This window comes from Alosa sapidissima, chromosome 1 (assembly GCF_018492685.1).
Source record: "Alosa sapidissima isolate fAloSap1 chromosome 1, fAloSap1.pri, whole genome shotgun sequence".
NCBI lineage: Eukaryota > Metazoa > Chordata > Actinopteri > Clupeiformes > Clupeidae > Alosa > Alosa sapidissima.
In genome coordinates, this window is record NC_055957.1 from 24,566,808 (window position 1) to 24,593,839 (window position 27,032).

Here is a 27,032-nt window from a genome sequence, read left to right on the forward strand (position 1 = left end):
GACAGTGTTCTACTCCCTCCACACACCGTGGCGATTTCCTAGTCATACCAGCCAGCGCACAATTGTCACGGAGCGCCAACGCGATCACCTTTCCATGAGCAAATGTGTTATGTTTTAAGAGCATGTTACCCCTGAGTCTGAACCCCTATCTGAGCAATACCTGCTGTATTCAGCTGTAGTATTCGGTCTTGCGGCTGTCTTGCCGTGGAGGCAGCACATCCCTGCCTGTTTCCCATCTCCTCTTCCCTCTACACGCCTTCACAGCGGAGGCGCGCATACAGTCTACTGCAGAGTGGTGCGCGTGACGTCAATGCTGGAGCGGTTCCTTGGCTCAGGAGGAAAAATGGGGAGAAAATTGCGAGGTGAGAAGCGCCGCTTTTCAAAATACAATAACGCATGTTTGTAATGTATGGCAGTACAAATGGATCGCATATTTTTTTAATAGAGTAACAGTGCAGTCGCCTTCAAATACTAAGCTATGGTTGTGAAACGTTGCAGAAGAGGTAACGACACTTATACTCGGATGCGTTATGTAGGGAAATGGTGAAAAATGATGGCTGGCAGTGCTGCCGGGCTCAAATCGTCTCTATTTCTATCGGCCTGAGGAATGGCCAAACTGCGAACTGTGGAGAGAGTTTGCATCGTTACATTTGTTTTGACTTGCGTAAAAATGCACGTCTAAATTAGCTAAGTCTGCAGCATGCAGTGAGACCTGCACCGGTTTCCACCGTGGATTAGGTGGGCTATTGCATCTCGCGCAAATACATTATGTAAAACAATTTACTGAAATGAAGGGTACATTGTCGATCGTCCCGAGACAGTATAGATTGTCGATAATCCTAAATAACGCACAAATCTTTGTAATCTAATCGCGTTACAGTTTGAATAGCTAATGCTGCCGGCCTTACTCGGCGCCCTTAGCATTGATAACCCCACCGGTATGGGGTGAAGATTCGCCCAATGATTGGATTTTATGTAGTTGAACAGGTTAGCATGTCAACATGCAGTGCTCCTGTTGTGATGTTATGCTGTCATAAATGATTTCAACAAGGGCCTATCTCCAGCCAAAAAGTACTTTGATTGTAGAATCCTGTTACCTGTAAATTACATATTGATGCTGAATACGGCATAAGATGGTATCTGCCAGCATGTTTGCACTGTAATTGTTCTGGGGGAAAATAGCTGTTGATTTTGTGTATAGCACAACAGCACTGTGGGAATTTATTTTCTTCCACAGTGTGCTCCTCTCTTTGCCCCAGGGCAGAACTGTTAAGGCAAAAATATGTTCCAGCAGTGTCTCACAGCATCATTGAATAGAATTAAAATGCTTTAAAGAACCCAAACTAGCTTCATGTTTAGTAAGAGCATGAGAAAATAATGGCTGCCTTGTCCGTAAACAGTGGTTAGTCAGTTTTGAATCAGCAGTCAGCCATTGTTGAATTCGGAGCAGGCCTGTACTATGAACTGCTAAACATTCCTATGGGCCGAACAGTAGTGCGCCAGATGAAGTACTGTGAACCCAATCTCTGTCCACAGAATTATTTGTATTATCTTAATTAATGATTCAATAGATTCAAAGATTAGTAGACTAGCCTTTTCAGCGAATAATGAAATACATTAATAATGAATTAGTACACTGTTTTATAACAATCATTTTTCTAGTGAAAAATATTCATGTTTATTTGCTTTGTCTGCGCATTGCCTCCTGGTGTTAAGAGTTCAACGTTCAACCTTTTGTTTGTACATACAGAAGATGAAATGTGACGGCATGCAATTCCCTTGGCAGCATTTCCCAGTGTGTGCCTGAGCTCAAGGCATTGATTGCTCTGAATTCTGTCTTGAGCTGTGTTATTCCTGCAGCCATATCTCTGTAATGAGAGATTGTGTTATTTACATCCAAAGTCATTGAGGGTCTGCTGCATCTGATATCTCTATCGATCACAAGGAATCGTCAATACACAAAACTGTTATGCCTTGTTTGTTTTCCTTTCTTTTCCCTTTCAATATCATGTTTCCCATCAAATCGCCTCAGCGTTAAGGACAACCACAGAGACAGTTCATTGAAGCTTTTGCTCTACTGACATTTCGAGTCTAAGCTCAATGGGACACCGGTATCAGGATGACAGCCGCACTCATTGACTTGATTTGTGCCACAGGCAGTGATGTGTAATGTCTGGTCAGGGAAGCCTGGCGTAATTGGCCAGGATATGACTGAGCCTTCATCTGGATGACTGGTGCTGCTACGAATTGGGAGAGTGACTAGAAAGGGGTGTGTCCCACCACTCTAGCCCAGCTATCCAGACAGTGCCTCAGTAGTGAGAAGCCTGAACAGCCTTTGTCTGAGCTCTAGTCCAGTATGAGGTGTATGGACACTGCCTTCTCCATCACAGATGTGCCTTACATGGTAGTTACCTCAATGTTGTTAACCATTACAAATTCAACTATTGATCCTATCCATGTTAGAGTTTAAGCTTTTGAAAATGTCTTTGCTGGATGCTTTGCTTTTAGGCAAAGTGTATTCCCCCTGAAGACAATGTAAAAGGCTATGCTGAACTGATATTTTTGCATATTATTTGGGCACACCACTTTTACCCAGACAGCTACCCTAAGTAAGCTATTTATGCATTCAACTAACTTGTGCTACCGGGCAGTGAAGGAGATTGTCCTGCGCTAAGTGAAGGCTAATGGGGACATACATTACCAGCATTGATTCCCAGGGTGTCCTGGAGGGAGCTGTACATCACTGTGGTCAGTCCTTAGAATTGACTCCTGTGGGGAAGTGTCCATAATAGACACTGCCATATGAAAACAGTGTTGCATGGGGATCATTTTCTGCATCATTGGTTAGGGCACGGTTTGGTTTTCCGAAGCATATTGGCCTTATCTGCTTCATGTGAACTGGTTATGAAATGCTTTACCACGCTTGAGTTGGGCCCAAGAAAGGCACCAGTGGGGCAACAAATGTGGCTGTGTTCCTCAGTGGCTCAACACCATTCATGTTCAGACAGGGAGAATGACTTCATGTGTAGGGTCAACGTGTCACCATCATATCATGACTGTTTTTTTCCCCACTTGTTAGTCTCTGTTTTTTGGCCAATAGGCCATAATATTAGCCTAGAAATCTAGACGCACCCTAGCGGCGGCAAATTAATTTGCTCAGCCTGTACGTCTAGTATCGAACCATAGGGATTTCTATTGGCTTAGCACCGTGGATGTTCTCCAATCACAGCGCTCTATTTTGTTAGCGAGTCTTAAGGCGGGCTTAACAGGATAACGACAGTCCTGCGACTGTGAACAACAAGGAAGGTGGCTATGGCGAACGAAGAGTGGTTGTTTGAATCAACCTATTCCGAATCGGCGTTGGCGTCAACTTTGGAGGAGTTGGACTTGTGCTTTTCTTTGAAAGTTGAGCAACACAATGCACTTAAGTCATTACTTTCGAAGAAGGATGTATTTGCCGTTTTGCCGACCGGATACGGATATGGTCGTAGCGCTGGCCTATTGCATGCCTAGGCAGTTTGAAAGACAATTCTCTGCCCGCCCCTTGGATTAAGTGAGGTGAATGGTTCGATGCCAGACTATACATCTCAATGATATAGGATGGCCCCGCCAGGCTACCATAATATATGTTTTTCTGTAATTTACTTGAATAAAAATTAGGTCTTATCAAGAACATAGACGCTGGATTCCAAATGTCAGTATTCACTGCTTGTCTCACTTGTGTATCATGTCTATGCTTAGGTTGTCCCAGTGCTATTTCCCTTTGTAAGAGAGAGGGATGTCAGGAATACAGTGATTATGATATCACCTAATAATGTTACTAAATAATGTTCTTTAAACAACTTTTTCCCAGTTGGAGGTCAGAATCCTTGTCTTTTCAATTTATCTGGAATAAGTTTTCTCAATTTATCTCAAGTTTCCTGGAGTCCAGCACAATCTATAGACATCCCAGGACCATGGCCTTCTACAAAACCAACTATGTTTATTGTTAGAGTTCTACATCAAGCATTCTGATTAGCAAACTCGCAATGATAATCATTCTGAGAGTTAAACATTGCTGGTGGTTGTTTTATTAACTAAATGGGTTTTGCTACACATTACTGCATGCATAGATTAGCACTGGGCCAGTGGAAGCTGGGCTGGGGTGGGCTGGGGCCGTTTGCACAGGCTGTGTTTTATGGGAATACCCCCTGGGGTTCTCAACATGTGATGATCCATGTGTAATGGAGGATAATTGGCCCAGTGAAGCTCGACAGATCAACAGGAGACAGCAGAGACAGTAACGTCCTCTGGGACAAAACATTTTGACAAGCTCCCTGGCTTATGTCCACTCCGACATTCAGTTGTGAAGTTATTGAGAATGTGGTCCAAAGATAATGTCACCACTTTTAAGGTCCTGTCCTCTAGAACTTTCTGTTTTGTTTTTCAGCACCATTTGTCACAATAGAGACATTGTGTACTCAAGTTTAGGCTTTCTCCTATTGGATGCTGGTATGTTTATGTTCTGGTTGTGAAGTGGTGGATTGGGAAGGGGGTCACTGTGTCTGTTTAAGGCAGCGTGTGGTTGTGTGCTCAGGCAGTGTGAAGCTCTGCACATTTTCCTCTGTGGCCTAATTAAAAGTACAGCCTCACAGCATGCACACTGCCTCCTGATGGATCAGCACCTGACTGAGTCTGTGACACTCTCGTTGGCTCATCCCGGCTCCTGTCTTTTCCTGATTTGTTTTTTATCTCTCAATAATCTTTTATCTCTCAATCTTTTATCTCTCAACAATCTTTATCTTAACCTCTTTTCCTGAGACACAAATGGCCATAGTATTTTATCACCACTTGTTTCGGTTGACTGACCAGCCATGACCATAACTCCTGTGGCTAGGAGGAACCTGGATGTGTCCATATATCATGTCTCTGACACACTTGTATGTCTCCTGCTCTTCCACCTTCTCCAACTCTACTGCATCCCCTCACATGACGTCAGTGCCTTTGTCTCTTCTAGGGCACTCACACACTCATAAACACACACTGTCTTTTCCTGTGTGTCCATCTCTCTCTCTTTCTTTCTCTCTCTCTGTCTCTTTTCTCTTAACCTGTGACTGAACCATTCCATACATGGTTTCTATAGCAAAAGATTCAATGCTTGTATCCCTGGCAACCATGAAGTCTGTGATATCTTTGCGTCAGCATGAGCACAGAGAATCACTTCTGATTTTCTGTAGCCAAGACCTGGCCATATGATAAGAAACAGTAACACTGTCAAATTAAGCCAAAACCCACCCATATGATGAGATACAGTACGGCTCTGTCAAATGCAATCATACGTGTTTTTTTAGGGATGCACCGATATATCGGCCAATATCGGCCTTTACTTATATCGGCAGTGGCAGTGGCTAATGTTTAAAATAAATGTTGTCCTATGAATATTTGTGTTTTCACTCTTCTAAAGGGTATAAACGACAAAAAACCCTGTAAATAAACAAAGAAAAAATATCAATATCAGCATTGGTTATCAGCCAAATTGTTTGTTTATTCATCGGTATCGGCCCAGAATTTCACAATAGGTGCATCCCTAGTTTTCTTCCATGCCGCCACATTTGTGTATTTACTGTATAGTTTTTATAATAATTGGGGAAGTATGGCAGTATCAGTTAAAACTTTTAATGCACTGATGCATTTTGTATCAGACATTTTGTCTAATATGAGTATGCATCTGTAATTTTTTTGTGTCCTCCTGAAAATGTCCTACAGTGATCTGCAGTGGCACAATAAGGTCATGCATGGACAGAAATGAATGTCAATTAGAGGGGGCTAATACAAGAAGACATCTGGGGGCTAAAAGGAGTCCAAATCACAGGGATGCAGTTTGAGTGTTCAGCTGCCTCGTTCTGGCCCGCTCCAGACTGAGCGCAGTGGGGATGCTAAGGTGATTGACATGGGGAATGGTCTATTCATCTGAGTGTTTAAACAAATAATTGCTATGGTAACAAGGCATTGTGGAATGAGCCAACAGAAGCAGATTGGTTTGGTTTACGGACAAGAAGAGGGAAGGGAATTGGACAAAAAGAAAGAGGGAGAGAGAGAAAGACAAAGACAGAAACGAAAAGAGAGAGAGAGGGAGAGAGGAACAGCCTTCTGGGGATTTCCTGCTGTTTCAGGGCCTAGTTGGAAGAATTGTATGTGAGGATTTTCCCCTTTCCCTCGAGGTACTTCTTGGGACGCTGCATAGAGATGGGAGGGAGCAAGTGATCATTTAGTGATCCTGAGGTAGGTGTTGATTATTCTTATGTTTTCACTTGGTTGTTGATAGGAAGGATGCTCTCCTGTGTGTGAAATATGTCTGTCAAACTGGTCAGCATTTGTGTTTAAAATCTTAAAAGATCCTCATAGGGAGAGGTATCATATGTAGGCTGTAGAATGTGTACTCTGTTGTTGCATACTTACATTAATAACTTGTAAAACTTGGTGATTTGACCCTGTGATTATAATAAATATAATTAACTCATTGGATTGGATTCAGCTCTAATCTATGGGGAAAAATCTGAAACTGAATTGAACTGAACTGGGGTTTTTTTGTTGTACATATTTTTTTTTCATCCAAAGTCATTTCACATTCGCTTCATGTTACTTTGTCTTGAGCTTTTTGTGCGTGAGCAGAATTCTAAAGCTCTGTGCTAACACACCACTGAGAGAGTGGGGTCACAGATCAACAGCACGATGTGACAGGCAGTGGACAGAGCGAGTGTCCGGTCCAGAGTGTTTCTGGAGCTTCTCTGCTGATCAGAGAGCCCCAGGTCTGAACCCCTGGGCCTCTCCCCATGTTCCCCAGCGTCTGTGTTCAGTCTTTGATGTTCGACTCTAATGACTAATGAGGCACGGCTGGCGTCAGAGATGGGGCTCAAGTCAGCTTGATGCTGTCATTTGCTGAATTTGGGCTTTAAAGGTCAGAAATACTTTTTCTTTTATGTCCTTAAAGGAGAATTTCGGTGTGATTTTGACCTAAAGTGTGTGGAAACATGATACCAAGGGCCAGATGTACGTACATTTGCGAACGTAGCGTTATCAGCGTCATGGACAAACCGCAGATTGCGAAAGCTGTCAGACCCAAGTTTCCGTCGTATTTATCAATCCTTAGTGTAAACTGTGACGCATTGAACTGCAATTTGGATTAACACCTGCTTTTACAAGGAGGAAGTATTTAGGCGCAGAATAGACGTGCGCTTTGAGGAGCAGTCTTTGTACATACCACTTTCCCCTGGATCCTCCTATGAATGCATATAAACAGGTCATCTGCTGGAAACATTAGGCCTAGTTTTTGGTCAAAGTTTTCTCCATGGATTCCTGGTCAGAACCCCTATTGGAATAGATTAGAACTTGGGGCATGTTGAATTTTGTCCAAAAATCCAATATGGCCGCCGTATTCCAAAATGGCCCATTTTTACACACTTTTTGCTATGCTATGGGGACTGTGACAGAGCGCAGTGCGCCTGTCACTTGATCTGACAAATCTCCCGACACGGTATGGACAATAAGACTGAACATTTAAACAAAACGAGACATTTTAAATTAATATGATCTGGGGGGATGATTGGCATGATTGTGGACAATGTAATTTGTACCAGGCCAATATCATGTGAATGAATGAATGTACGGAGGGCTGAATGTTTGGATGCGTGGTGAAGGGAATTAGGAATGGAAGATTTGTTTATCGGTAAAAGTGCTGGAAGGTATTTGTTTGCATAGCGTGACATCAACGCAGTTTGGGGGTTGCAAGCGCGCACATAACATCTTAGGGTAACTTCTTAAATGTGTCATTGCATGTTAATGCTGTACTAGCGACTGTTCTCACCAGTCTTCATGGCAGCCTTCCGTGTACAGGGGGCAAGCCGGTTTGCAGACGGCGAGAACTTTTTCAATGTTTGGGGCGTGCTCCCGTAGGGAAGCGCTCATTAGCGCAGGGGTGTTTGTGGCAAACTTGTCTTTTCATTGTTTTCTTTTGGAAGCGCAGTTTTTTGTTAATGCACAAGAAAGATTCTGAGTATTGTGCTGCGCAAGGGTTTCTAAGAGATGAAATATTGTTTCAAGATGTTAATTGAATTGTGACCGTGATTTGGTTGTGACTAGAGATGCACCGATAGATCGGCTGGTGACCAGAATCGGCCGATTTTCACGTGATCGGCCATGACCGGCGACCGGCCGGTCAGTCTGAGACATGCCGATTTTATGCCGGTCAAATACACTCGTGCGCCGCAATTGTAACAACCCCCAGCTGAGTTTGCAAAGTTTGAAGAAGCTAGCAACCAGGCCAACACTCAGGGCTGGATGTAGGGCTACAAAGAAAGCGCTAATAGGCTAGTGAGTTTTTCTATGCCGCAAACGCTGTGCTTTACCATTGGCCTACTGCGTGGAATTTACTAAGCTGTCACTTCATTAGGCTACGTAAACATCGCTCATCACCGCCCGTCACAGCCGCTAATTGCGTGCCCACAGCTGAACCACAAGCCTGCTGAATGGAGATAAACGACTGCGATATTAAACATAATCAAAGATGTCAACAAGCAGCGACATACAGTAGCCCTAGTAGTTCTACTCCACTGAAAAAAAAAATACTCTAACTATTTACTGCACGTAGACTGCGGCTATGCCTTAAAATACCCTAGTCTAGCAGATTGAGAAGTGGATGTCGTGAAAGTGAACAAACGATAGCCTATTAGAAACGCAAACAAACGTTAAAGTTGCTTTTGACATAGTAGCCTACAATGAAGAAAACTGATGCTCTGAATACTGAATCAGTCGTCTCTGAAAGTTTCTATAGCCTAATTGATGCATTTAACCGGAATTTGGATTTAATTTTTTCACCGCAAAACAGACGTGCACTGTTTTCATATGGTGGAGCACCTAATCGCTATTAGCACTTCTCCCCTGTGTTTGCGTGATAGCCTAGGCTGCTACCACTTTTCCCTCGCCCTCCCATAAATTCATCAATGCATATGAAAATATGTTACATGGTAGTATGTTCAAATGTATCATGAAAATTGTTCTTAAATCTTTAGTTGGATATTGGATGTGAGAAGCATAAAATGGGTGTTCCATAACCTAACTTAATCCATAATTTGATAGCCTACTGCATCTGAAGTTAGACTTGAAAAAGAATCTGTCTGCTCACCGGTTCCATTTTTTTTAACAGCCATTTCATCATTGATAAGTTGATTACACGTCTATATTAACATGTTCTATCAAAGAAAAGATAGAAAATAACTATTTGTGTGTGTGCTGTAAAATGGTTAGAAGAAATGAAATCGGAATCGGCTAAAATCGGTATCGGCAGGTCAAACTCTATGAAAAATCGGAAATCGGTATCGGCCCAGAAAATTGCAATCGGTGCATCTCTAGTTGTGACCAGTGCTATTTAATGCCTGGGGTTGCTTTAGTAGAGAGATGCGTCTCTGACGAGAGAGGACGTAAGTACTGTTGCTATAACAGGGCCCTAGAAGCGTGGGCATTGTCCTATCTTTGTTTTCTGTTTGTCCAGTGTTTGTTTGTGAATTGTTTGTCACTTAAACCTGCTGGTAGCCTACTAGTAAATAATAATAATAAAAGTCGTAATTGGCACTTGGATTTCTTGGAGTCTTCTCTCCACCTGCTCGGACACACACTCCTTTACAGGGACATTTCTGGTAAAAACAGTGTCATTTTAGCAAAAAACTGTTCTATCAAATACATATCGTTACAGAGGTTAACTGATGATTTTAAAACCCTAAGTGTTTTTCTAACAATTTTAAATCATTAAAAAAATTATAATTTTTTATCAAATATTAGAAATCATCAAATTTCCTTCAAACATAAACCTCTTACAGGTTAAATACAGTTCAAATAAATTGGGTACCTTAACTTAAACAAATTAAAACATATGGCATTTAGACATTTTCCCAAAAACTCAATATAATTCAATAATATGGCCCCAGCTGCGGCGCAACTGGCTGGGGCACCTGCACCATACGCCGGCAACCCGGGTTCAATGCTTCACTTAAGGGAAGAGGAGAGATAGACTTCTCTGCATAGTCTGTCTGCCTCTTCACCCCCTCCATGTTTTTAATACTGTCTGTCCACTAGCCACTTTTACCGCTGTCTTCTGCCTCACTGTTTGCGTGCTATATTAGCACATTAGTACATATGCATAACCCCTCCCTCCATGCCACAGCCGAACTGTGGCCACACTTATACCTTTTCTTAAAATAGTTAAATATAAAGATATATAGACTTTACTTTACTTTATTTCTGCATTGTTGCACTGTTGGACTTACTCATTTGCACTATCACCATGACCACTATCACCATTGCACTATCACCATGACACTCATTCACACAGAGCACCTTACCTTACCTTACCTTACTATGCACAGAGAATCACAGGCTCAGTCCCTGCCTCAGTCATTGCAAGTGCCTCTGATTGATTAATCACCACTATGTGGATACTGTTTTTAGAATTGATTTGATTAAGTGTTAGTTAGTATAATTTGTATTTTAGTATATTTAGCATATTCTTTATCTTCTACTGTCTTTATTGCTTAGTTGTGTTTTTATATTATATACTTTAATTACTCTTTCTGCTGTTAAAGAATGTGTTTGTGTTGTCTGTATGCTGCTGAATTTCCCCTGGGGATCAATAAAGTATCTATTTATCTATCTATCTATCTATTCCCGCCCCGTGGTCCTTTCCGGATCCCACCCCGACTCTCTCTCCCACTCACTTCCTATCACTCTCCACTATCCTGTCGCATTAAAGGCATAAAAAAGCCCAAAAATAAATAAATTCAATAATATCCCCAAAATGTGGGATTTTGGGCCTAAACTATCACAGGAAGGAGAGCACTGGGCTACTCATTCCACCAACGAGTTACCACTGAGGAAAAGAGTCTTGAATTTGATCTAGCATTTATGGCTGGTCCACACAACCGATGCTCATCAGATGACCCCAGTGAGTGGTTGGGGATGTACAGCTGGATCATAGAATTGAGATAGCCGTAAGCAGATCCAGTAAGTGTCCTATAGGCCAAGGTCTATTATAAGGAGTCAAGGTAGAGTAGGAGAGGAGTTACATGTGTCCTCTTTGGCTGATTGAAGACCTGGCATGCTGCAGCATTCTGAATCATTTGCAACGATCTTACTACACAATCAGGCAGGCCAGCTAACAGTGAAATACAATAGTCCAGTTTGGATATAACCATGGCCTGCACAAGAAGTTGTGTGGAATCTTGTATCAGATAAGGTCTGATCTTCCTAATGTTGTAAAGGACAAGCCAACACGATTTTGCAATTCAGGCTACATGCTCAAAGAAATTAAGTCAGTCATCAATTATGACGCCAAAGTTACGTGCCAATCTAGTTGGGGTCAGTGAAGAGGAGTCAAGCTGGATGTTAATCTGTTGGGTAATAGCTGTTTTAGCTGGAAACACCAAAAGCTCAGTTTTTAAGTCGGTCTGTCATCCAGACGGAAATATCAGGCATGCAGAAATCTGATGGGAAACAGTCCTCAGGTGGTAAAGACAGGTAAAGCCATCCGCATAGCAGTGAGTCAAATCCATGGGAGTGAATGGTCTCACCCAAGGAAGTGGTGTAAATAGTGCCCTAATACTGATCCTTATGGCACACCTGTGGTGAGGTTATGATACTTTGATACAAGACACACTGAAAGAACGCCCTTTAAGGTAGGATTCAAACCAAGATCTTTCCCAGAAATTCCCTGTTCAGACAGTGTAGAAAGGAGAATGTCATGGTTTACAGTATCTAAGGCTGCAGGTAAGTCTAGTAGAATTAATACTGATGACTGAGCAGACTCATGATTTGAGGTGCTGCTGTTTACGGGTTTGAGTCGGGCGTGTGCAGGGCTGAACCACGCAGGTTAAACAGTAGCAATAAATGTAAATAGGTTACATTAACTACTCTTAATGCTTCAGTCACAGACAGAGCAATTTCAGTAGAATGACCACTCTTGAAATCAGACTGCATACGGTCTAGCAGTTTGTTCTGATACAGGAAGTCATAGACTTGCTTGAAGAACACTTCCACCAAAGCCAACAAGAAAGGAAGAAGGGAGACAGGTCTGTAGTTCTTCATCAATTGTATGAAGTGTACTAGTAGTAATAGTGAACTATTCCAGAACTGAGTGTAGTAGTATTAAACACATGCATGATTGCTGGTAGAACAGCAGGTGTATAAGTATAGTATATAAGTATATATACTCTTTTGATTCCGTGTGGGAAATTTGGTCTCTGCGTTTATCCCAATCTGTGAATTAGTGAAACACACACAGCACACAGTGTACACACAGTGAGGTGAAGCACACACTAATCCCGGTGCAGTGAGTTGCCTGCATCAACAGCGGCGCTCGGGGAGCAGTAAGGGGTTAGGTGCCTTGCTCAAGGGCACTTCAGCCGTGCCTACTGGTCGGGGTTCGAACCGGCAACCCTCCGGTTACAGGTCCGAAGTGCTAACCAGTAGGCCACGGCTGCCCCAAGTGTGACAGACTGCAGAAGAATAGACGGGACAGGATCCAAAGGGCATGTTGTTGGATGACTTTCCTGAAGCAGTAGAGTCCAACAATTCACAGGCAAAGCTCTCCTAATGGGCTCATCAAACTGAGCACTTATCCTGTTGTGTTTGCAGTCAAATATGACCGATTGACAATTCTTCTCTCTAAAAAATATTGTTAACTCATTCTCACTACCATGAGGCTTCTTGGCTTTGTTAACACAGGGCTTCTGAACACACAAAACAAATGTTGATATTTTGTTTAACAATTTGAGTGTTTTATTTAACTTTTTTAACTGTTTTATAGAATACCCATGTGTATTTTCGGTCAAAAATGACTGGCCATTAGAAATTAATGGGTGAAAAAATGGTCAGTGTATAAAATTGATTCCAGGCACATACTTATTGATCAGATGGACTGTATATGCACTTCTGTACATTAAAACACACACACAAACACACCCTCACTCCCCCTCTTTGCTTCTATGCCAGCCCCCATTGGAAACTTTCCCCAATGGAATCTTCCCCTTTCTGACTTGCATGAGCTCAGGTCAGTGAGGCCTGCAGGCCAAAATACCAAATGGAAGTTTAAAACTGGGTTATATCCAATAGAACACAAGTTGATACAAAGGTCTATCACAACATTAAATAAAATGTGTGTTACTGTGTATTTATAACAAGTTATAATGCAGCTGTCATTTTTCACCAGGAACACAAAACTAGTAAACATAAAACAAACACAACAGGAGGGTGAAGTGAACTTTCAGTGAAAATTTTGCAAAGTCATCTGCTGACAGTGAAGTATTGCAGTGGTGGAGGATTGAGAAGAGACTTGAAAGTTGAAAAAGTTTTCTACTGTCAGTTGCGCTCTCAATCTTGCTCTGATAGAATGTATTTTTTGCAAGTGTAACAGAGAATGGAAAAGATGATAGCAAAGACTGGTAGTTACTAAGACCATTTCCATCGCTGGATTTACGTCATTTTATCTCAGCAGCTCTAAGTATTACTATCATTAATTTAGTAATAGTAACAATATATCTAGCCGAGTGATAAAATAGTATTTTTTGTAATTCCATCACCTTTATGGAACTATCTTGTTTCTCATATCAATTAACATTTGTCAAAATGTTTTTAATAGAAAAAAACCTCTAGCTTAGCCAAAAGTGTAGACCCAAAAATTCACCATTTTGGGGATATTATTGAATTTATATTGAGTTTTGGGAAAATGTCTAAATGCCATATGTTTTAATCTGTTTAAGTTAAGGTACCCAATGTATTTGAACTGTATTTAACCTGTAAGAGGCTTATGTTTGCAGGAAATTTGATTATTTATGATATTTGACAAATATCTGACAAAATTATGAAAATGGTTAGACTTAGGGTTTTAAAGCATCAGTTAACCTCTGTAAATATGTATTTGATTGAAAAGGACAGTTTTTTGCTAAAATGATTGACGTTTTTACTGGAAATGTCCCCATAGCATAGGAAAAAGTGTGTAAAAATGTGCCATTTTGGAATACGGCGGCCATATTGGATTTTTGGACAAAATTCAACATGCCCCAAGTTTTAATCTGTTCCAATAGGGGTTCTGACCAGGAATCCATGGAGAAAACTTTGACCAAAAACTAGGCCTAATGTTTCCAGCAGATGACCTGTCTAATATGTATGACATGAACAACTTTCAGCTCCCGCATCAGGCAGTTTGCACTTTTACATCATTGCGGCCTGTTTGTACATACCTCGCAATGATTTTACATGCACGTTGCGAAACATATACGCCTGAAGTGGGCGCAAAAGCGTTAGTACATCTGGCCCCGAGTGTGAACGTATGTCTCAAAGCTCATCTCGGCTTGTCCCCTGCACTCAGAAATCTGGCGCTAGTTAGCCAATGCTACCAACAGTTTTTCGTTGGGGGTGCCTCGGGCATCAGCCTAGCCATGCAAATAAATCACTGTTTTACACCATTTATGAGGCTCAAATACCTCATTGGTAGACTTCCGAGGGCCTTGACATATAAAACGAGACATTGAGAACTTTGAAAAAGCACTGGTAGTTTATTTACAAGACGATTTATACAGACAGTACCTTAAGGAATTTTACCATTCAACGCCATCTTGAATTTAGTCACGATAAGTCGAGCGACGAGTACGTATGAACGTATGATAAGGGATCAGATTCCAAAAATAATTTAGTGGAAATGCATGGATTCAGTTGCTTCCAGTAGCAGCAACTGGAATGTGTTCTGCTTCTTTTACTTAACATCAATCTTTCTTTGATCAGTAACAATCATGTTCAAGATAATATTTTGAATCAATAAGAGACCATAATGATGAAATATTTGCAGAAAACAAGAGCACAAATTCTATTGCCAGTTGTATCTGTTGGTTCTGTTAGTTGTATGCGAAAGCAAGGGAAATCTTAGTCTATAACCCAGAACATGACAGACATGTTCCATTACACAGACCATTTTTGCAATCAGCTAAAACAGTTCTGCCCCATCTATCACCAGTTCCCAGTTACACTGGAGTGGAGTGGAACCACTCAGACAGATTAGCTGATGCCATCTTTTTATTTACTGTGACTGGACTTTTTATTTACTGTGACTTTGGGTTAACCTTTTAAGGGACAAATAATTATTTGTGATTAGATGGTTACACAAACTACTTCAGGATACTGTTTTAGAAATCCCTACCTTCTGTAGGAAACTTTTCCACTATTAGTTTCAATATTGATGTCCACTGGTGAGATTTGATTATATTTGCTAACATCTACCGGTTAGCCAACTGTGTAAAGCATTTTTGACACTACAGTACATTCCATTTTGTCAGTGGGTTTGCGGAGGCCTTTTATCAGTGGGTTTGCGGAGGCCTTTTGTCAGTGGGTTTGCGGAGGCCTTTTGTCTGCGATTTGCACCTGTCAGATTGCATGTTCGGTCCTGTCATCTTCCCGTACGGTGACTTTGTGGGAGAGCTCGTCGCTCGTCCTGTTGTCTTCCTGTGCAATGACTTTGTGGGAGAGTTCATCGCTGTTTTTAGGCTTGTCCCACATGCTATTATTGGCCGGTCCTAACAGGGGAAATGGTGCACTTCTCACTGCTGACGTTACTCAGACTTCATTAGCCGGACTAAATGACTGAACATATAGCATCCTCACATATCCTGCCTAGTGATTTGAATTCAATAAACAAGGGGACATGGCTAGCAGGCTAACTGCCAGTTAAACACTGTTCTGGGCTCTGACACACTCAGGCTGGCTGCCTCTTACCCTTTACTAGATGGACTTGTTTCTGGGCCCCAAGTGATGATGTAGCAGCTGACAGTTCGGAGCAGAGGTGATGCAGGAAGACAGAGAGGAGAGGGTTTCACACTGGTCACACACAGCAGCCCCTGGGGTGTGGGCGGGACTTGGGTCCGGCTCTCACCGAAATAGCCCAGCTAGCCGAGGTCTGTGAGGACAGCGCCGCACAGACAGGGACTGGAGTCAGGATGCTGAGGTTTTAACCGGAGGGGAGGGTGACACGCCAGACAAATGGCCTAATATGCCCTCCACATGTTCACAGGGACACAAGTACCTCAGGGACATTATGGAGAGTGCACACACACACACACACACACACGCACACACACACACACACACACACACGCACACTTCCAAAATCACTAATGGGGCCAGCTCTCACATCCTCAGAGAAGCCTGTTTTTAGAGTGCACTGCAGAATGAGAAATAAGGGAAGTTAGAGGGGGCATTGAAAAGGCGAGGAAGAGCCAGACGGAGAGATGGGCGGAGCTGAATGAGAGGGTGGGGGTGATGCAGCCCGTGGAGAAAAGTGGGATGCACTCCGCAAGGTCGCGCACAGTAGCGTCCGTGTGGTGCTCCGCCAGTGTTTTCATGGCCAGCCCTGCCCGTCCTCTGAGACTGGGAAGCAGATGGCTGTTGTGAAGTCATAAACTGTCAGTAGTGTACAATGCATTGCTCTCAGTGTGGTCTCCAGGTATTGATTTCTGTTAACAGCCTCCTTGCTTTCCAATGATGATATTAATGGGTAGCAGTAATGGCTGAAAATGTGTAATTCCACCTCATCTTTTTCTATAATGAGAAAATAAATGTATTATTTTATTTGTTCTATACAGTGAATTAAAATTGTGAATGTAGACAATGGTATTGAATGTGATTAATAGAGCTATTCAGTTTGATTCCATCATCCAACAACATGACACAGTATTTTGCATCAGCAGTGAGCATGAACTTCAGGAAGTGTTTTTCTTTTTCAAATTTTATTTTTAGACATCTTGCACATGCAGCAAGAATGTGCTGGTAGGTAGAGGAGCAGGCCTATATTTAGAAGAATTTTAAAAGCTGTTTCTCTGCCAAATGTAACAAGCCAGAATTGGTACCATATCTGGCCCTTGAACAGGGAGTGGAAGCCTTTGGTGTATGGATCAGTGGGTTTAGGAGATCTTGAGGTTTCAGAGAAGGCTGGTGACCACACCAGCTTGGCTTGTAGATGAAGAGCTATATCATGCCAATGAGATTTAAAGCAGCAATTCTAGCGTTTAAGTTGTGTCTAATGATATTGTGCAGTATGTCAAACTTACCACAGGTTCATGTTTGAAGACTGATTCATGTTTCCAGAAATGTCTTAAAAAAGAAAGAAAGCCTTTTTCACTTTTAGTATAGTGCATAAAGCATATAATGTAGTGTACAGCATATTGTGATAAGCTGATAAAATGGGCACTTTTGTCATTACATATACAGTATGTATGTTTTATTATTATTTTGTTATTACATATACAACATATATGTTTTGTTATTATATACAGTATGTATGTTTTCTTATTTTGTTATTGCATATACAGTATGTATGTTCGCTGTGACACCTTTCTTTCTCTTTTGTAGGTGTAGTGGATTAGGAGAAGAGGCGGAAGTTATTGCATCCAAGAGAGTTCCCATAAGCCAGCCCTTTGTCTGTGTGCATATAGAAGCTCTGCTCACAAGCACGTCCACGTGTGTTTGTCTGTGATGGTTGCTCACTATGCGGGTGGCCCCACCTCCTCTCCTGTTCCAGTCTCCTCCTGTCCCAGTCGACATCTCTACCCCCCTGCGTCTGAGATGAGAAGATCCAGGTGCTGCCAGTGCATGAGGCATCTGCACCCTGTGTGAGTGTCGTCCCCACCCCCCTCCCCATCGCACAGAGGTGGTGGGCCCGGAATGGCCTCTTTGGACCTGCCCTACCGCTGTCCTCGCTGCGGGGAGCACAAGCGCTTCCGGAGCCTGTCGTCCCTGCGCGCCCACCTGGAGTACAACCACACCTACGAGACCCTCTACGTCCTGTCCAAGTCCAACAGCGTGTGCGACGCCGCCGCCCTGCTGCCCCTGGTTGCTGCCGATGGAGCGCTGCTGAACCAGGCCACCGCTGCTGCTGCCGCCTCGCCCTACCGCGAGCTGCCCTGCCCGGACGACCTCGGCCTGACCCCCTCCGCTGCCCGCTATCTGCCCAATGTGGAGTTCCCCCTGGGGGAGATTCTCGTGAAGAAAGCCATGAGCTCGGCTGACGGGCCCCCCAACCCCAGCAGCACGGCGGTGGCCGTGGCGGCGGCCAACGTAGCGGCCAGTGCGGTGGAGGCGGCCTACGAGGAGGGCCTGGCGCGGCTGAAGGCGCGGGCCTTTGAGCGCCTGGAGCTGGACGAGCGTCTGGAGAAGCTGTCGGAGGAGGTGGAGCAGAAGATCGCCGAGCGGGTGGGCCGGCTGCAGGCCGAGCTGGAGCGCAAGAGCTCAGAGCTGGAGAGGGCCAAGCTGGAGAGCGAGCGGCTCAGCCAGGAGAAGCAGGACCTGGAGAGCAAAGCCTCGGAGCTCTCGCGACAGGTGGACGTCTCGGTGGAGATGCTGGCCAGCCTCAAGCAGGATCTGGTCAACAAGGACCAGGAGCTCACACACAAGCAACAGTGAGTCACACCGCATAATCTCATGATGTGCATTGTACTAATGTTAATGTGAGTAACCAGCTGGCAGCTGATCCTCCATGTAGTCTGCTCTCAATCACTGCTCTCCAGGTTTGTTTGTTTGTGTGTGTTAGTTTGTTTGTCTGATTGTGTGTGTGTGTGTGTGTGTGTGTGTGTGTGTGTGTGTGTGTGTGTGTGTGTGTGTGTGTTCACTGTAGCTAGCTGTTACACAGTAGCATTTGTTTGTTTGCAAACACCTCCATGATGTGGTCCCCTCTGCTCCAGTCTTTGTCCCCCAGCAAAGTTCACCTTTCTCAGGCAGCCTGTAGCCAGCTGCCTGCCTCTGCTCCATCTGTCAGTTTGTGGGTCAATGATGTGACATTGCGCATCGTCAGATGGTGCAACCAGGCAAAATACTAATTTAAACCAAGACATAGTAGATTGAAGTGAACAAATGGTTGAAAAATGTGTTAGCGAAACGACGGTCATATAGATTTAGAGAGTTTTTTTTTCTTCCAGATTTATTTATTTTATCTGTCAGTGATTCCTGGGACACGGTCTGCACAAAATGTGGTGGGCATGTAGCCCCACAAGGATGACATGGAACCATTGTTTTTTTGTTTTGATCCGTTGCCCAGGGTAGGCCAGACACAGTTTTCTGTGAATATCTCGAGAACCGTAGGGCCTAGGATGACCAAATTATTTTTGTATGTTGGTGTCCAGGGGCCATGTCAACACATCCCATATCCACTCATTTGAGGTGTAACGCCACCTAGTTAAAAATGAAAAGGCAAAAACGAGGCATTGTTATCGCAGGTATCTTTGGCTGACATATTCAAAACTGCTCGAAATTTGAAGTGTATGATCATTATTACCCTATGAATGCATGTCAAGTTTCAGGGAATTCGTTCATGGGGGGCCATATCAGCTACACACACGCACACACACACAGACACACACACACACACATAAACACATACACAGACACATAAACACATACATACACAAAGTACACGTGCACGCACACGCACCCACGCACATGCATACACACATGCACGCACACACTCACATGCATGCACACACACACACAGGCATGCACACACGCACGCATACACACACACAAACACACATGCACACACACGGACGCACAGACACATAAACACATACACAGACACATAAACACATACATACACAAAGTACACGTGCACGCACATGCACGCACGCACGCACATGCATACACACATGCACACACACACTCACATGCATGCACACACACACACACACACACACAGGCATGCACACACGCACGCATACACACACACAAACACACATGCACACACACGGACGCACAGACACATAAACACACAAATAAAGTATTAAAATGTCTTCCAACTTAAAGTGTCTTCCATGCATTCCGCTCATTTAAAACACATTTTTAAAAGCCTTATGTGTCAATGACCCTTGTGTGTGTGTGTGTGCAGCCACAGAAGCCCTTAAGAGTGTGCTCGAGTTGAAGGACAGTTCAGACAGGAACAGCTGTGCATCAGGACTAGAGTCAGACTTTAACTCTAATGGAGCCTTAAATGTACACCTTCAATATGTTGAATGTGCTAAATATATACCACACACACTGTGGGTGGGCCCTAATTTGAATGATGGGCCAAGTGCAAAGTCTGAAGTTTAACTAAAGCATTGATGAGTCCTCTCAGCGCTCCTACATGCAACACCATAGCTATAGTTCTTGAGAGCCTTGCTTGGTGACAGCCTTTGCCCTTTGTCGTCTTTTTAAATTAGGGCCCTGTATGTCTGACTGAGTTGTTTTGGCGTCCTTATTTGTAGTTTATCATAGAATGCGGCTTTGGTCTTGTTATTCAGGGACATTATGGGGCATAATCTGCCCCATTCATTCATGTCTTGAAGAAGCCAATCAGTGTTAAGAGTCAGTAACCTCCTAACCTCCCCCTAGTAGCCTTTTCCTGCGAGAGATTGTTATGAGCTGAGACATAGTGGGGCGTAGAGGAGAAAAGCATTCTTCCCTCCGTCTGACATTCTCCCCATCGTCGGTGCCCGTCGTGGCTGCTCTGTGTGCCAACTGTCGGCAGTCGTCTGGAAGGACTGTCCAGACCCGAGCGCTGATCTCATTACCAGCACATTACCACACAGCCTCTCAGGACATGCCTCTGCACCACTGGACTCCGCCAGGGAAGATGAGACTAAACAGCCAAGATCTGAGCATTATTAAGAGCTCTCTCTCTCTCTCTCTCTCTCTCTCTCTCTCTCTCTCTCTCTCTCTCTCTCTCTCTCTCTCTCTCTCTGTTCCATTCCAAATGAGGTTATAGTCTCTTGCTGGCTTTGGTAGAGTAGGTAGAAATTCTGCCCATTCTGTCCCTACGTTAGACTTGAGGGGAAAGCTGGCAGTTAAATTTTGTCTCATTTTATGTCTTTCTGGATTTGAGGCTCAGCCAAGTTCAGAAATGGAAAAAAATACATCACAGCCTACAAATGAAACATGTGGCTGACCAAAATAACCAAAGCTCATATGGCAGAGGTCCCTGCAGTTCAAACAAGCATGGCTGCCTCTCAAACAGTAACAGACAGAACTGAAGTCATGAAGATCGAAGTAATAAAGTTAGGACTCAACATGGCCCATCCTTTTTAATGTCACTGCAAGATTACAGAAACGTCTTTAGCATATTCAGACATAATAATCCCTCCTAAATGTTTCCCAGAAGACATAATGGAATTTTCTGCTGCACTTCTGAGTCTCGGTGTGGAAAATGTCATTGCTTTGTATCTCCTGGGTGGTCTCTTCAGATCTCACATTATTGTGTCTTTATGATTATAGTTGTTGGTGATTATAGAACCAACTGCTCCTAAAGATACAGTATGCTTCAGTGGAGCACTTTGTAAAATGTGTAATTTACCAAAGAAAAAAATGTGGTTATGCAAAGTTTTGCCTAGGATATGCATGTTTGTAATCTAATTGTTAGTAATTATATGCATACTCACCTAAGTTCCCCACCAGAAGTGGGAAGTAAAGCATATTTCATCCTCAGTTTCAAGACTTCCTGCCATCGACTGAGGAATTATACATATTTGATGGCTTGTTTGGGTGAGTTTGCTGAGCAGTCAGTTTTCCGTCTATTGCAGAAAATCAAGAAGGACATTTTTAGTCCCCCCTAATCTCCTTTGATGTTATCAGCGAAAGTCAAAGTAAAAGGCTGAATAATTAGCATGTTAAGGATGTCCGCAGGCAATCTATTTTAATAGATTGGGGTCGGCTGCATGCACGGTGGGGAGGTCACATGCTCAGCTGTGATTACATCATTTCCTGTGGTGAATGCACCCTGATGGCAGACAGAGTGGTTATTACAGCTGACATCAGTCTAAGTCCAAGAGAGATGTGAAGTACTGAAGATCACAGCAGTGCTCCTTGGCCATAACGCCACATGACTCCTACTGAGGAGAATGCAACATCAGTTTGCTCTATTGTACCTTGGAGACACCGTAAAACATCTCATGTGAAGCAAGCGGTTTACTGAAAGGAAAAAAAAAAAAGAAAATGAAGGAATAAAAGGAAATGCAGCATTTACAACGCCTACCAATGTGCAGTCAACCTAAGCACAATCAGTGCTGCATGACTGCTGGTGGAGGTTGCATATCACTTCCACCCACAAGTCTATTCTCTGAGTCTTTAGAAAATTGTTTGTTTAAAGCACGATTTGATGGTTGCAGCTGCCGTGTGGATGTTGGTGCTTGAGATAGTGCATCTGCACAGCCCACTCTCAGGGTCCAAACATTCCTACTGACCCACCCCAGGCTTCTGACAGTGGATGTCCAATACAGGGGGAGGATGTCCATGCTCTACAATGTCAGCATGCATTGCCTATATACAAACATGCATACTATATGGTGTGCAAGATTCTAGATACAAATAGACACAGAAGAGGAGTCTGTGTAGCTGGAGGAGTAGGCCTCAGACCTGGGACTGGATTTAAGATAGAGATGGAGAGGAGGAATCATGGAGGGTCCGAACTGAACGAGACAAGCCCTGTGATCAAACGGGCCACTCTGATTAGTAGTGCAAATTGAATTCTGTACATCATGTAACCCCACCACTGGCACCCACCTCTCCCTTTCTCCCCCCCACCTCTCTCATTCACAGCCTCTTGCAAAACATGATGCAGATTGTGCAGTGGGAGGAGACTTGTGATGTGGCTCTTTCCACTGCTGCCGTGGAAACAAGCCCAGGACCAGAGAGCTGTGTCCCAGAATGCATAGCGCTTCTGCCTGGATGGGAGCTGTCCTCATTTACAGCAGTGTCTCTGAGGATCAGTATTCAGCTGTGCTGACATGCAGACTGAATGAGCAGAGACGTCGGAGTACTCGCTACTCCCTCGATACTTTATTGTAGCACTTTGCTAAATATAAACATCTCTTGTGATCACCGCATTTAAACGATCACACTACACTAAGCTAACCTACTGCTAGCGTACTTAGCCCTGCTTTATTGGAATGCTGCAGCAGCATAAAGAATGATCCCCAGTGAGGCCTTGACAGCTAAGAGCCCTGTGCTAGCAGGAGCCTGAGGGTGTGGACAACCATTGGCTACCCCCACCCCCATTGGTCACCGTCCCCCCAACACCCCCCCCCCCCCCCCCCCGCCTGTCTGCCTCCATGTGCCAGTGTGGACACGGCAGGGCTTGATTTGTGAGGCCTTGAAGCGAAAGGACTCGAGGCAGAGAGCAGACAATGGTGCTTTCAGAGTTAATCCAGCAGTATATCCAGGCGCTCCACACCTCCGTCCTCACCACAGCATCCCCCCCCCCCCCGCCCCCCCGAGGATCAGCAGCTGTCGGCCCTCGCCGCTCATCACGCCCCTGTGCTCCTCCATCTCTGCACGGCGAGGGTGGGCCAACGCTGGCCACAGGCTGCCATGACACCAGGTGCTCGGCTACCGCTGAGGCTCCAGATCACCCTGGTGACCATTTCCCATAATCCCCTCTCTCCAGCGCCATTGACACCAACGGGCAGATTGGATCTCAGCGCCATAATGCAGAATTTTATAAGGTAGTTTTCTGTAATTAGAACCCATTCACATGTGGCCTATTATGAATAGCTAAGATAGCGTTAAGGCAGTGATCAGCCAGAGGCGTCCGGGGAAACCGTTTGTTTCCTTCTCAGCAGGGGTCATGAGACTCCCCTGCAAAGGACATATCACATGGTGCAGTATTTTTTTATGCCTTGTGTCAGTGCATAAGTCTGTGAATCCCCCCCACTGTGCTCCTCATGAAAACTAGAGCATTGATCTTTCTTGGGAGACAGTCGGCAGTTTGTTGCACAGTTCAGGGAAGCACAGGGCTCAGGCTGAAATATTTACTTGCCTTGATTGATTTGTGGAGAGTCCTGGATTTAGATTCCTCCTTGAGAAGCCAGTCACGCACGACAGGCGGCGAGGAAAAGCTTTGAAATGGAGTTGATGAATGCATCACCAGGAGGCGAGCTGCGGCGTACTCACAGCCCAGCCTTTCTTTCTTCATCTTCTCCCGTCAACATACACGTCTCTCGCCAGATTGTTTCCATTGCCACGGAGGCCATTTTGTTTCACCTGTTCATTCTTTATTTCTCTTCTCCGTCTCCGTCTCTTCATCTCTCTTGTGTCATGATGTTGGGAATCAAAGGGGTGCTGTGCTGTAGCGAGCATTCATGTGCAAGTTTGTCCCCGTTGTAAGCAAAACAAGTCTGCCACGTGCTTTAGCATTGTGGCGGAGAATCGACAAGCACCACCGAGGGACCATCACACCTGGCAACGAACAATGCCCGCTACTTCATCAATAGCCACATGCATCGCAGTCCAACGAAGCCTCCATGAAATGAAATGAAACACAGCCACCCATGAATATAAATGCTGAATTCTTCCAGGACTTAATGAGGCATGGTAATAATGATTGGGAATTGTCCTCAATGGCCTCTATGAACATTTAAAGATCATGACTTATTCATACTGTGCAGGTAGAGCCCTGTAAGCTGTGGACGCGGTGGACTGAGTGAGGCCTCCGTCGCTGTGCATCTGTCTGTCTGTCAATAGAGGGGCAGAGGAGCTTGCTGTGGGCACTGCTTTGAATTCTCTCTCTGCACAAACCTGCATAATGAGATCACACACACCCTGATGTTGCTTTCTGTTTTTCACACTCATTTCTTTTCTGTCCTAAAATATCAAATATCTCCCTTTCCTCTTGTGGTTTGTCTTTCCTCAGAGTCAAAATCTGATACAAGTGAACCTGCAATCCCACGTTATTATTTGGTATCTGGCATGTGTGTGTGTGTCTGTGTGTGTGCGCGTCTGTGTCTAACTGCTTCTGCAGTTTGGTTTCACTTACATTCCACTATTGGAATCCTTTGTCTAAATCGGATTTAGTCCTTGCTTCTGAAAGCCCTTGACTCTAATTACACAAGACCCAGTTTTTGTACTTCTGACTTGTTTTCTCTAATTAGCACCTAGCAGCTCCCCAGTGATAAAGTTACATCCACCACCAGAGGCAATTACATCAGTCATATATCTGCGGGTTGTCAATGCATGCTACTGTTCAAAGAGACCTGAATCATATTAAGGAATTTCATCCCTTTTTCGCAAACCAGGAAAACACTTTATTATTACACCAGTCCACTGTTTAGTGTGGATGCTCCTCCTCCCCTCGCTATGCTTCCCTCTCTCCTTCTCCATCTCTCCCCTGAGATAGATATCTGCCGCCTGATGTGGAGGCTGCTGTCGAATGGGTCACCAGATGAACCTCAGCATGTCTTTAAGCTCCTCAGCATTAACACGCTGAAATGATTCATGTAATCAGATTAGTGATAATGAAAAGAGTGCTTATACCCTGTACCCACCCTCCACCTACTCTTCCCATTACCTTCCCACCTCTGCTATTGCTGAGACTATCCACGTTTTTTCTAGCAGTAGCCTCATTTTCTGCTTAGTATCATTATATTGATGGTTCCCATGGGGACTATTTTTTGAAGTGTCACATCGGAATTTGAGTGGCCGTGAAGTTGTCAGGCGCTTTATTAGTCCTGCACCATTTACTCGATTCATTTCATTCTGTGATGCTGTATATTCATAGATAATCAGCCCCTCTCATTTGGATGTCTCTCCAGCATCTATCTTGTGGGGCTTTTCAGTGCAATACCAGACATTAGCATTTAAGAGTTAAACCACTCTATTAGTCTATTCTGACTGAGTAGCATGCTGTATAGTTGACCTTCATGTCCAGACAGTGCGGCTTTGGAGCCCTCTGTGCGGATTTACGTTGTGTGTGTCCTCCATTTTGACATGTGTCACGCAACAGCGAACAACGCCTCAGTGGCAATTATGAGTTCAGTGCTTTCTCCACAGGGCTTTGGAACGGCATGCCACATAGGCTACACTCAGGGCCAGATGTACGTACATTTGCGAACGTAGCGTTATCAGCGTCATGGACACACCGCAGATTGCGAACCCTGTCAGACCCAAGTTTCCGTCGTATTTATCAATCGTTCAATCCTTAGTGTAAACTGCGGCTTTCTATGCCTTTCTCCGCCCATAAACGCAATTTTCGAATGTCCACAACTGAATGGCAGCGCCTACATACAAGCGCAGTTGAATGAAGTTAACAGATGACAACATTAAAAGAATCAAACGTTTAGCGATCATGAAATAATACCATACATGATAAGATGTAAACAAGCAGGGAGATAATGAAGATCAGTACAGTAGTTCTACTCAAACTACTTGTGCACGTAGGCTATGGAAGATTGGTCAAATCTAGCAAGTGGGAAAGTTTAAGTGAATGACGTGAAAGTAAGACATTCGAAAGGCCAACGAAAGTTGAGGTTGCTTTTGGTAGTACAAATACTTTCACCACAAAAACTGGTGCTCTAAATACCGCACCTCTAAGAACCGCAATCATTTATTAACACCTGCTTTTACAAGGTGGAAATATTTAGGCGCAGAATAGACGTGCACTTTCAGGAGCAGTCTTTGTACATACCGCGGAATACATAATTAGGCACTCTTTACTCTTCCCCTCCCATCTTTTTACGCTAAACTCCCACTTTCCCCTGGATCCTCCCATGAATGCATATGCATGACATGACAAACGCAATCTGCCACTTTCAGCTCCCGCGACAGGCAGTTTGCGCTTTTACATCATTGCGGCCTGTTTGTACATACCTCACAATGATTTTACACGCACATTGCGAAACAAATACGCCTGAAGTGGGCGCAAAAGTGTTAGTACATCTGGCCCTCAGTATCCAATACACTGCGTCCCTCAACAGCTCGCGTGGAGAAACTGAACAAAATGTTTAGGGTATCTGGCTTCTTTCTCCTTTGTCCTCCTTTTCAGAGTCTCTGGTGGTCACCCTAACTGTATACCTGCGTAAACTGTATAAGACCTAATAAGCTTCCATAGTGCTGAATGCAGATGCAGGTCATGTGACCCAGTGTGCAGATGTCCCAATGTGATTTGAAGGTTTGTGGGCTTGTATGGGTTTTTTTTTTTTTACCCCTGAGTTAACCAAGACAAGACA

At 44.0% G+C, this 27,032-nt stretch overlaps 1 protein-coding gene across 1 annotated transcript in view; it reads left to right on the forward strand.

Annotated features, from left to right (window-relative positions):
• The first annotated feature begins 253 nt into the window (after positions 1–253).
• fbxo41 (F-box protein 41) overlaps positions 254–27,032 on the forward strand; it is a 57,337-nt gene continuing 30,558 nt past the window's right edge. The window contains 2 exon segments of the mRNA XM_042070533.1: positions 254–362; positions 17,422–18,467. Coding sequence (XP_041926467.1) covers positions 17,734–18,467 — 734 coding nt within the window. The 5' untranslated portion in view covers positions 254–362; positions 17,422–17,733.